Genomic DNA, 13,410 nt, shown 5'->3' on the forward strand with positions numbered 1-13,410 from the left:
ATATTAAAGCTACTTATTTATAAGAAAACGGTTATTTTCGAAATATAAATGGTAATTTGAAGCATAAACGGCACATGTCCACAACCTTAAAGTCCTTCAGATACCTACAGTTAGATTATATTTCTTTAAGTGATTGTAGAAATATGTATACCATGTCTTTAACTATATTATTCTATAACATACAATTTGTAATTCAATTTTTTTCAAATATATTAAGTTTTTTGTGTTTCCTGAAAAAATGTAAAACTTGGACATGTGTCCTTTCTGCATTTAGCGATTCACCTATAATATATAATTACCAGGTGTTTAAAAATAAAGTTGTATTTAGCCAATAGTTTATTTTAATTGATGTTAAAAAATGATGGGACTTGATCAAATTACATACATCAGTAACATTAATCAAAACATTATTTCAATATGTTTTTTATAGTGACAATGCGACCGAAACGAGCGGTTTTGGTATATAGGAGTGTTTAAAAAACTGGTGGGTATGTGGTTTGTAAAAATCTTCGCTCCTTACGTAAAAGGAGTTCAACACGCCACTGCTCTATGCTATGATTCAACCATAAAATATAGTTTATTATATTCATTAATTTTCTGAGATGCAACCTTTGCAAACCTTGGAATCAGAGTTAGTTTACTTATCTATGGCATAGACTATATAAATCACACACACACACACAAATATATGTATATGTTCGTGGCATGAAGACTAGAGTTCTCTAGTCTAACTCTAGTCTTCATGGTTAGCAACAATGCGACAACATGGACACCCGCAGAAAATTTATCAGGTGGGGGCATAATGAAATCAAACACAAAAAAAAATACATTAAAAAAAGTTTATTTCTTGTAAATTACAAATTGTGTTGGAATTATATGAAATCCAACACAAAAAAGAACATTAAAAAATATATTCCTTACAACCTAAAAAATTAGTTAAATAAAAACTGAAGTCTTCGTGGTTGTTCTATTGCAAACCTTGTTATTAACTGTTCAATTAATTTCTCTTTTCTTGTATCAACTCTTTCACGATGGACACTTAACATACATAGGCCATTTAATCGGTCTTCACCCGACGTAGACCGAAGCCAAGTTTTAACCCTTCGTAAAGTGCTAAATGATCTTTCAGCTGCACAACTTGTAACTGGCAAAGACAGAAAAATTTCTAATGCAATTGTAATGCCAGGGAAAAATATTTTGCTGTGTTCTAGTAAATTTAGAATGAACATACTATACTTTGGCAGTCTTTTTTTTTTTGCCATAAACTATACCAACTTTCACTTTCAGCTAACAAATTTTCAATTTTATAAAAATTATAAATATTAGTTATGCTGTTAGTGTACTCTTGTTTTTTCATTTTTATAAATAATGCTGGATGAAGGTGTTGTAGTAAAAAAGCAACACTATTACTTTTTTAAAATCTTTCTTTAATACACTGAATTATAGAATCTAGATAAAGTAGAAAAATTGATACTCGATAATAGTCTTTGGGAGATTCATAAGAATAATTGTTTCTATGTGATTGTTTTCCAGTTATTCTGGGATAAGTAATAGTGATTTTAAAATCATCTGCTATAGATTTGGCATCAGTAAATTATAAATTAAAGATTTCATTTGCATTTGTTCTATTGTCTTCAAACATTTTTATCAATTCCTCTACATGTTCCCGAACTTTATAAAGCTCCATTGATACACCTTGCAAAATATTTGTAACCGGTTCTAAGATAGCGCTGTATTTTGCGATTATTTTCATAGTAATTATAAATGAAAAATTGAGGTTGAAGAGTATAGACATAGAGCACGTTGTCTTGTATTCGAATTTATAAGACCATTAATAGACAAAGATTGAAGACTTTGAATTACAGCAATAAAATTTTCAGAAAATAGCCTAATACTCTTATACTTTGAAGACCAGCGTGTTTCGCAAAAAAGTGGTATATTAGGTATAAGATTTCTTCGAAGAGTACTTTCGCGATAAAATTTTATAATTTCTTTTATTGTGCAAATAGTATTACAAATAATCATGATTTTTTTTAGATCGTTAATTACTAAATTTAATCGGTGACTAGCACAATGGAAATATAAAGCTTTATTATATCGGTCACGAATTAATTTAGCAATGCTGCGGCTACTTTTCCAGCCATCGTAGCACTACCGTCATAACCTTGTCCACAAAACTTACTTAAACTAAAGCCACTATCTTCCATAAATGATAACATTTTAGTAGTAACTGATTCTGCGTCTAATTTATCTAACGATAAAGAGCCAAGGAATTCTTCTCGAATCTTTGACTGTTTGTCTAAAAATCTAATTACAATTGTTAGCTGTTCAACACCAGAAATATCTGCTGATTCGTCAGCAATAATGGAAAACGCATTTGCGGCATTAGCTTCACATACTATTTCTTCTTTTAATATTTTTCCACACAATGTAATTAATTCATTTTGAGTTCTATGGAATAAATATTTAGCATTTCCCACATTAGTTAAAAAATGATCTTTCAATATCTCATCGCCAGATTCAATACGAAAATTCAAAAGATCATGAAAAATACCAGAATCTGATTTTTTCCCTCGTAAGTGAAGGTCGTGAGTTCCGCAAAACGAAATAGTTGATATAATAGGTTTTAATTTTAGCCTATTAGTTTCTATTTCTTTATGCAATCCAGAATTTACTTGTTCAATAACACTAATTTTTTTACAATTCATAATATCCATAAAATCTTTTGCTCTTGACATTGATTCAGTGTGCCAATTTGAAGACAAATGTATTTTAGAAGATGCATGTAAGAATTTTCATGCATCTTCTAAAATACAGTAAAAGGTTTTATTATAAATCCACCTTGTACACCTCTATGAATTGATGGCTTGAACAACACACATATTCTACAAAAAGCTCCTTTCACACCCTCAAGAGCTGAATATGTCAACCATGAACCATTTTCGTACAACCATTGATGTCTAAATGCTCGAGTTCTTCCTGATTTCAAATCACTTTTAAAGTCATAAGTAGTATTCGGTACCCAAGGATTACGTAAAAGTTCATGTAAACAATCGTCAATATTTTCGACGTTCAAATAATTTCCAATATCTTTTTCATAGGTTAAGATTATATGACTACGGTTATTTTTTGTATTCATGGTAACCGAAGCACTTTCAACTACACACAATTCCGATGACTCCATATTGACTGTACTATTATTTATTTCAATGAAGTAGAGCCAATAGAGGCTTCATTAAAAGAATCACAAAGCTATGTGTGCGTGGTGCGTCGATCGTCATAAGTGGTTTACACACTAGGCGATTAATATCAATTCACAGAATTGAAACGTATTTAATTCTGCGCGATTAATGTAATACGCATTATTTTGTAGGTACGCCTTATAATATATTGTTATTACGATCAACAACACCACACGGCATACACTAAAGTAAAAATATCGATTAAATGTTGATAAATCAAAATAAAAGTTAAAATATTCAACATTCTATTGAATTGCAGGGGGGGGGGCAAATGCCCCATCTTCCCCCCCCCCCTCCGGGTGCCAATGTGCGACAATTATGGCATTTTGTATAATGATTAGGAATTCCAAACATAACGGCAATCTATAAAATTATTTAAACGATCTAGGCATTATATGAAGTGCCAAACAATGTATAGGTAATATGTTGAATGCATTTCATATTCATATTCATAATGTATCGAAAAGTTATGATAGGTTCCTACTGATCGACAATTACAGCCGCACACTTTTTATTTGTAATTTTCACATTCCAGTCTTCCATAAAATGTAAAATATCGTGCATGGATAATCGAGTGCGTGATATGAAATATCATTTCAATACTGAGTTATTAAAACGATAATATGATATAAAAAACAGAGTAACCGATGAACCATATCATCAGTTATTGAAAGATGTTGCTAATGATTAATTGAAAATGAAAATAAAGAGCCACGTGATTACTGGTTACTTAAAAATATGTTTTGTTCGTTAACAATAATGATAGGTATTTATCCTCTTAAAATAAAAAATATCTCCTTTTGCAATAATAAAATACTTTGAATATTTACTTTGTCTCATCAACATCTTTTTTTTCTTTTTTAAGCATTTATTAGAATATATACAATGTGTGATAATATTTACAATAAGCATATGAGCGGTTAGATATTTTATAAGACATGAGGGTATGAAGAGAGAAGCTACCCAGCAGCACACTCAGACGCGAATATTTATAACATCTAAAATAAATAAAAGCAATTAAAATATCTATACTAACATAACATTTAAATTACTAATTTTTATGTGTGCATATATTTTGTAATAATTGATATTCTGTAATACTATTAGGTACATAAAACCAGTAGCGCACACAGGATTTTTTTTCGGGGGAGGTCAAGGTAAAAATATAACACATTTTACAATTAACAAAATTATGCAAATCCTTAATATATTTTGACTTAAATAATAGAATAATAGATAATAGAATAGACTATTCTATAATCAATGATACTAGGTATCCAATACTAGTTTTTTATATTTTAAACTTGTAAAATTTGTAAATTTTAACCTAGACATCGGAGAAAATTTCGTGGGGGTTTACAACCCCTTAACCCCCCCTGCGTGCGTCACTGCATAAAACTCATATTTATTATACATATTGCCGTTAATATACAATATATATGCTCATACCTACATACATAGGCGCCGACTTTTATATTTTAGCACGGGGGCAAATAAAATACTTATACTACTGTTCATGAATATTATTCCAATTCTTTTTATTGGGTTCAGATAAATGAAAATAAAAACAAAAATAAAAATTACATGAAAATACAATTTTTTTTCTAACTTAATTACAATAGGTACATTACATTTTATGATGAAAATATTATTGTTTAAAATTAGATTTATTTCAATTTAAAAGTATTTCTTCTTGTCATGCACTTATTTATGAACATATTTCCTATTTTGCTTAGGTCTAAAGATTCTGCTACTGTGTTATGACAATTTAGAAGTACCAGATCATTTAACTTGGTCTGCGTCATGGCACTTCTGGTATAAGTTTTTAACCTCCTCAACATAGAAAAGGATCGTTCAGTAGTACATGTAGTAATTGGTACTGTTAATATCAATTGTATGCATTTCCTGAGCTCTGAATGACTAAATACGATTTAATTTTAAAAATATTTAATATATCTGCGAATAATGAAACAATTAATCCTTGGCCTTTAATTATATCATGAAATATATCTCTGTGAAATTTTAGCTTATCAATATTTTTATCATCCCTGTAAAATGTACATATTATTTGGGGTGATATTTTTGGATCAATTAAAAACATTTCTATAAAATCTATATTTCAATAAAAACAATCTGCGAATAAAGCACGTATGTTTCGTATGGACAGCGACAGTAAAATGATCAACAACATAGTGTAATACTCACTACTCAGTATTCAATAATCATTACTGTATAAATGTAGAATAAGTCAATATAATTTAGAAGAAATGATAATACCATAGTACAGGTTATAAATAATTCCAACTAAAAATATTGTTATGAAGTATCAGTTTATGCGTGTGTATACCAGTGGCGTAGCTAGAATTTTCTGAAGAGGAGTGTTGATTATAATTATTAAATAGCCGTAACTAGACTACTCAATGCCCGTGTGCGAATCAAAACCTTGAGGCCCCTAATCATCAAACGTTTTTGAACATTTGACCTTTTGAGGCCTAATGATATACAGTTCGAGGCCCAGGTTCTGTGTGCAATGCACCCTCTGTACATCCGGTTTTTACAGCACTACCTGGCAATAATGTCAGTGCATGCTTATGCAAATGACCAAAACATTTTTATAAAAAATTCTTTAAATTAAAAACTTATTTATTTAAAAAATATTTATATTATTTGTTTCTTATGGTGTTGTAGCAGTGATTTTAGACCAGCGAAACATAATCAAAACTAACCATCCACGGTAAAAATGGCGTTTGATCACAAAATAGATTCTTGCCGGGTTGCATAAATATCATTCATTAAATAACTATAACAAATGATTAGCTAAAGGCATATTTTAAATAGGTTATTTATGATTTTATAAGCTCATTAAATTATGTAATGACAATAAATATATAACCATATATAATCTTATTTATAATGAAGGTGTATTGATATTTATTTATTTATTTATTATTATATAATTATATACACTTACTTATTTATATGTATAAATAATACTGGTTATTTGTTTATAATAGAAGTTTTAACAGCAGACTTCTTATCATAAACTTATTATTGTAAATTCGTATTGATAACATTTCAGTAATAAGAAATATTCAAAATTAGAATTGTATTATTTATTTTTTTTAGTGCTTCTATTTTTTTTTTTTTTTTTTGAACTTTGTATCTAATTAAGTTTAATTTAAATTGTTGTTAGTTTTACAGGTTAGGTTATTAACATTTTTTGGATTAAGAGTGATTGATTAAGAATTAAGTAAATAAATAAAAAACAAATGGCTCAAGTAAGAATAATCATTTAAAGAAATAGTAATTTATAAATTTTTATTGATTTAATTATATTGTACCATTGTACATTGCAGTTAGATAAAATTGTGACAGCTTTTCGTCTAACTACACAATTTCCAGCATTAATATCTGCTAGAATACTCAGTTGCTCAAGCAATAATATTAGTATTCAATCCGTTTGGAGTCAAAGAGTTTTAGAGCGGCTAACATCAACTAAATTTCGACAAACAACTGTGTCTGATTATAAAACTTTTACTATAGTTTCACCTCCATCTGACATTACAAACGAGTATGTATCAAATAATTAAAGACATCACAAAGCATAGACATATTATATTATATGTCTATGTCACAAAGTGTATAGATTACAAATATTAAAATTTAATAATTTACTTTTAGGGTGATAAGTTCTTACTCTAAATCATTAAAATATTTTTGCGTTGTCAGAGAAGTAAACTCTGTAAATGAAAAAAAACAATACTTAGAAGTGTGGGCTGATGGTGCACTAGTAAACAATTTTGACTTAAGTGCTTTAGATGTACATGGTAAAATTTATGATGATGGTTAGTAATGTTTTATTTGTATAATTGTATATTCTAATTCCTTATATTGATAAGTTTATTTTTTTTTTTTAAGCTGAATTTGCAACTTTACAATGGTCACCTGATGAGACTAAAATTATTTACATTGCTGAAAAAAAAATTCCTAAATCAGAACCATTTTATAAACAAAAACCAAAAAATTCTGCTGACAAAGATGGTGTGGATAATAATCCTGTGCCGGTATATTTTTTATTTACATAAATAACTATGAAATTAATTATTATACTAATGAGGAATTAATATGTAGGGGAAAGAATATGAATGGAGCCAAGATTGGGGTGAACAGTTAGTTGGAAAAATTACTCCGGTTTTAGTTATTTGTGATATAAAAGCTGATACTATTAATGTTCTTCCTAATATTCCAAATTATATTAATCCTGCATCAGTTATATGGAATCCTGATGGAAGTGGAGTTGTTGGAATTGGATATATAATTACACCACGGAAACTTGGTTTAATTTACTGTACTAACCGTCCTAGTCATATATTTTCTCTTACATTAGATGGTCAATACAGTAAGTATGTTTTATATTGTTATATATGAATTAATATACTGATATTGGGTTCAAATTATAATAACCATATGGTAGTACTTTTATAGATCTGTTAAATCACTTTCATTGTAGTTAATCATTTTTCTTTGTGCAATTGTTACTGACTGTTAAACAAATGATTGTACTTTATAAGTATTTTAATTATATTTTTAGATTCAATATAATACTAGTTAAATTCCAATACTTTTTCCATTTTATTTGTGGAGTAATTTCAATTTATGATTGGTATAATTGGTTTTGCAACCTGTGATAAATTACTATCACCTCGACAGTTATTCAAGGATTAGATAGTTTAATAGTAATTAAGATAATTATACCAGAGTATATAAAGTGACTATAATTTAGTAGTGCAAGTTAACAAGTAAACAATTTTGTAAGAATTATTCTTTTACTATAAAAAAAAATAATTTATTCTATTTTTGTATGTAGCACATAAATAAATTATATATATTTATAAACTAAATAATACATATACTTAGTGATAATTAACTAATGTATTAAGCAATACCAATAATTATACTGCTAAGAATTTAAAAATTATTGTTCCATTAATTTTAAAGTTTAAATATATATGTATATTATGTCTGCTATTTGTATAATTTATTGGTGATGTATAAATATGAAAATTTTTAATTTAGTACATTTATTGATCTAAGACTGATAATACTTATTACTTATTTGTAGTGGAATATTCAATAAATATTTTATTTTAATAGTTATTATTAAATTATTTATGTATAAAATTTAGTTTAATACAATTTTTTTTTCTTAATAGCTGTATTGAGTTCAAATTCAGAACAATTGTCTGTAAAATCTCCCAGGTTTAATATGAATGGCACAAAGCTTGTATGGTTAGAACATTTAGCTGGAGGACCACATCATTCATGTTTTAAATTAATGTCATGTAATTGGTACACTAAAGAGGTAGCTTTTTGTTTACATTTTACTTTTTAGTGATGTCACAGATTATATGAATTAATAAATAAATAAATAATAATAAAAAAATAAAATTATATTATATTTTATTAATATATATTATTTATTATATTTTCATAAAATAAATAATAATTATATATTCATATAATCTGTGATGATGTGTTTTGTTTTATAATTAATGTGATTTTATCTAGATTAGTACAGTAATTGATATAATTAAAGATTCCTTTAATCTCAAAGTCAACAATGATATAATGCCATTCTATGGCTTATATAATCAAAAATTAGAAATAAGATGTTGGTTGAATGATGATAAAACTCTTTTGTTGAGCACACCTCAAGGTGGTTCAATACATTCATTTGCTATTGATACTGGTAATGATTTTACTTCTTTAAAATATATTGTAATCTTAACATAATAATGAAATAATTTTGTAGAATCAAAACAAATCCATTATCTTCCAATTACAAAACCATTTCATGAAAGTGTTAGTGTAATAGATGTGTATGATGATAGTGTACTGTTTTATAAATCTTCTCTCAATAAACCTGGACAACTAATCACTGTCAAATTGCATTCTCTGAAAGGTGATTATGACTTTAATAATATTTCTATTTATGAAATATCTCCATCTCGTAGTCTTCCAAATAGTGAGAAATTTATTGTTGAACATGGCTGTACTTTATATGGTAAGATTTAAAAAGCTACATAAAAGTACATAGAAATCTATATAACATTTTCAATTTAATTTTTAGATAAACCCACTACAATTTTTTACGGCCCAAAAAATAACAAATGTCCCTTGATTGTATTACCTCATGGAGGACCACATTCATCATCTGTAGATTCATATGCAGGAATCATTGCTTTCTTTGTTCAGATTGGTAATGTGAATTTATAATAATTAATTATTAATTTCGAACCTATATAACATTTTATTTTATAATAATGATAAATTATTGCATCAAAATAATATACAAGTGTACAACCAGGGATGTGCAAGATACCTAAAAAAAAGTATTTAAATACAAGATACAAGATAATTTGATATTTTTAAAGATACTAGATACAAGATACAGGTAGTTGAGATACATATAAGATACATCACAAACACACAGTCTAAAATAAATGTTTAGCGTGATAAAATTAAGAAAACATTCTGCCGATAAACTGGATTTATGTAACTTATGATTATGAAATTTGCTCATAATAAAGATTTTATTTAACTTTATTATGAGCAAATATTGTATATATTATTAATTTATCAAGTGAATGCCTTTGACGTGAAAAACTTTAATCTAAATTATTAATGATTATAATGATTATTATTATATAACAATATACTCAGGGCTGGGCAGTATCTTAGAGACTAGTATTTAAGATATGTGAGATACAATTGTATCTTATATCTTGTATCGAGATACATTATTTTAATGTATCTGATATCATGGATTTAAATACTTTTTTAACTTGTATCTAGTATATTTTTATGATTAAAGATACTTGATATAATATATTGTTATGTAATAATAATTATTAATAATATAGATTAAAGTTTTTCACGTCGAAGGCATTCACTTGGTAAATGAATAATGTATACAATATTTGCTCATAATAAAGTTAAATATAATTTTTATTATGAGCAAATTTTGTGATCAAAAGTTACATAAATCCAGTTTATCAGCAGAATGTTTTCTTAATTTTATCGCGCTAAACATTTATTTTAGACTGTGTGATTGTGCGATGATCGGTTCATATTTTCTGTCTACGCAGTGTTTGTGTAGTGTTGTCCAATTTTAAGTATCTATTACTAAAAACATGGATAATAATGTAATTGTTAATATTCCAAAATCCTTAGATGGAACATTCTATACAATATTCAATTTTAATGAAATAATGAATGTGAATTGAAAATTGAAATTATTTATTATTAATTATATATATAATTATTTATTATTATTCATTGAAATTAGTATTTTTAAAAGGTAACTGAGAATTTATTTTAAAACATGGGATATAACATATAAAAAACTATTACTATAATACTACATATCATTTTTTTAAATTTAAACATTAATTAGTTAATAAATAAACAATGTAATTTATAAATATATTTATATTATTTTTTATTGTACCTAAAAAAATAATGAAAATGAATGAACAAATAAATAAATATTAATAAATGTATAAAGTATCTTGTATCTTATATGTATCTCAGCTACCTGTATCTTGTATCTAGTATCTTTAAAAATATTGAAGTATCTTGTACCTTGTATTTAAATACTTTTTTTTAGGTATCTTGCCCAGCCCTGAATATATTGTATCTAGTATCTTTAATCATAAAAAGATACTAGATACAAGATATAATTGTATCTCAGATATGTATCTTAAATACTAGTATTTACGATACTGCCCAGCCCTGTATACAACTTATATGTATATTGTAAGTTAGTAAGATTACCTTATCAAATATAATCAATGTTAGATTGTGAATGAGTTGTTAATTAAAGTGTTTTCTAAAGTGACATTTTATAGAGCTTGTTTTCTTTTAAAATGGAACATTAGTATAATATAGTATAGTATACCTACTATACTCATTAAAATTAACAATATAAGATGAATTAATATTAATTTTTATATTATTAAGGTATTAAGTTATTACTTGGACTAAAAAAAATTTTATATGTAAAATATTTTTTAAAATTGTAATTTTACCAAGTTTTTTTACTGTTTTTAATTTTATTAGGTTTTGCTGTATTACTCATCAATTTTAGAGGATCAACAGGACTAGGCAACAATTATCTTGAATCTTTACTTGGTAATATAGGTGATGCTGATGTCAAAGATATATACAATGCAATTCAATCTAACTCTTTGTGGTCTGATAGGAAATTAGTACTATTTGGTGGTTCACATGGTGGTTTTTTGGTTACACATCTAAGTGGACAGTATCCAGTAAGTATTCTTTATTGTACCAAGTACACTTACTTAGTAAATATTGGGAAAATCTGTTTGGTCTATGTATTAAAATTTACAAAGTCTGAGTATGTATGCATTTGATTTTTTAATAACAGTTTAAAGTTATATGCATATATCCAAAGTAAAAAATATAATATGAACATATATTAAGTTGATAGTGTATGTAACTAAGCGCACTGATCCTTAAGTACACAGATTTTATTAAAAAATACATGGATTTGTATACATATGCTAAGATGTTTTTAAGTACATGTGTAACAAAGGGCCAAGTAAATGTCACTTCCTTATAGAGTAAGATTGTTTAGTAAAACTAGTTATGTTTTAATAGTAATATACAATAATCGTTAACAATTTTTTCAGAGTATTGGTTTTTTGATAAATAATTGAAAAATTGGGGTTAAACTAGAATTCAAGATGTTAGTTTCCACAAAACACAAACCATTTCTTAAGCATTTGATGGTGCTAAAAGTTTGTAAACCGCTGACTTTCATGATACTTCTCATTTCCACCCTATTGATAAATATTTCTGGTTCCATGTGTGCTTTAGGAAATGAATAGAACACTGTTTTATTCTGCACATGGATGAAATTATAAAAAATTAAATATTTTATTTACTTATACCGAAATCAAATAAATAAAGATATATTTTTTTTATTTATGAGTTTATAAAATTATAATTAATATAATTAATTTTATTCTTGGTGCCTGAATAAATTCATATATCAAAGTAAAATGTTGTTCTACAAGCCAAAAATATTGCTGACTATTGGTCTTATTGTTTTATTTATTAGTTTTTAAAATGTATAAAAAATTTTTAGTCTTGCCTGTCTGTAAATAAATTATTTAATTAATGTTGTTTTATTGATTCATTCATTTTCAGTCTATATTTAAAGCAGTAACAGCATTGAATCCTGTGACTGATTTGCTTTCTATGTTTGGAACAACAGATATTACTGAATGGTATGTTATTTAAAGCACATAATTTATACATAGTTATGTTATTTTTGATTAAATTAGTAGAGTAACTAAAATAGTAGGTAAATAATCGAATTCTAATTTCTAATCGAAATCTGGTGGTTTAGATTTTAATATTGTTTTTTACTTTTGACTTCTCAAATTGGCAAGGTTCTCTATTTATCTTATCTTCTATTATATATATAATTTTTTAAAATTTTTATTTTGCAATTAATTTTTTGCAGGCCTGTAACTGAAGTAGGTTTTAATTATTCTGATTTGAATACCTTGGTCAATTCCAAAGATGTGATGATGAAACTAGCTGATTGTTCACCATGTAAATATGCCCATAAGGTTCAAGCTCCTACATTGTTATTGCTTGGTGAAAAAGATCTGCGTGTTCCTCCATCACAGGGTCTTTCTTATTACCATCTTCTTAAGAAGCATGGCGTCACGACCAAGTAAAATTAATTTACTGTGGTTGAATAAAAAAAACTGATGTACATTTTTATTTCAGAGTATTGATGTACAATGATTGTCATCCATTAAACACTGATGCTGCATATATGGATTCTGCAATAAATACTGCATTATGGTTTATCAAGTATACCAGCGAAGACTCAGAATAATGTTAAATCCTTTTTTTCTAGTGTTCAATTTTAGAATAATTTTTATTAAAAAAATCTTTCATTTATATTTCAAATCAAATTTTTTAATAATTTATATTTATACATAAATAAAGAGCTTTGAAAATTCTTAAAAATATATATTTTCAATTATGTATCAACTATATGTTTGTGTGTGTATGTTTTGTGATATACCTACTGTGGAGAATAATTAATTGACATTGTCTATGACAA

General features: G+C 26.5%; 1 protein-coding gene across 1 annotated transcript; it reads left to right on the forward strand.

Moving 5' to 3' along the window:
• Positions 1-6,389: 6,389 nt before the first annotated feature.
• LOC112689041 (acylamino-acid-releasing enzyme-like) lies at positions 6,390-13,250 on the forward strand. The gene is made up of 13 exons (XM_025562541.1): positions 6,390-6,520; positions 6,599-6,813; positions 6,924-7,087; positions 7,161-7,306; positions 7,374-7,641; positions 8,456-8,604; positions 8,811-8,991; positions 9,055-9,306; positions 9,373-9,501; positions 11,364-11,572; positions 12,477-12,556; positions 12,796-13,011; positions 13,068-13,250. The coding sequence occupies exons 1-13, from the start codon at positions 6,512-6,514 to the stop codon at positions 13,177-13,179; spliced, it is 2,130 nt and encodes a 709-aa protein (XP_025418326.1). The 5' UTR covers positions 6,390-6,511; the 3' UTR covers positions 13,180-13,250.
• The last annotated feature ends 160 nt before the right edge of the window (positions 13,251-13,410 follow it).

This window comes from Sipha flava, unplaced genomic scaffold (genome assembly GCF_003268045.1).
Source record: "Sipha flava isolate LNK unplaced genomic scaffold, YSA_version1 111_pilon_pilon, whole genome shotgun sequence".
Lineage (NCBI taxonomy): Eukaryota > Metazoa > Arthropoda > Insecta > Hemiptera > Aphididae > Sipha > Sipha flava.

Excerpts from the sequence above, each read along its gene's own strand:
- LOC112689041 (XM_025562541.1), top strand. Across the intron at positions 9,307-9,372 it reads ACATGGCTGTACTTTATATG|ATAAACCCACTACAATTTTT; the intron begins GTAAGATTTAAA and ends TTTAATTTTTAG. Across the intron at positions 11,573-12,476 it reads ATCTAAGTGGACAGTATCCA|TCTATATTTAAAGCAGTAAC; the intron begins GTAAGTATTCTT and ends ATTCATTTTCAG.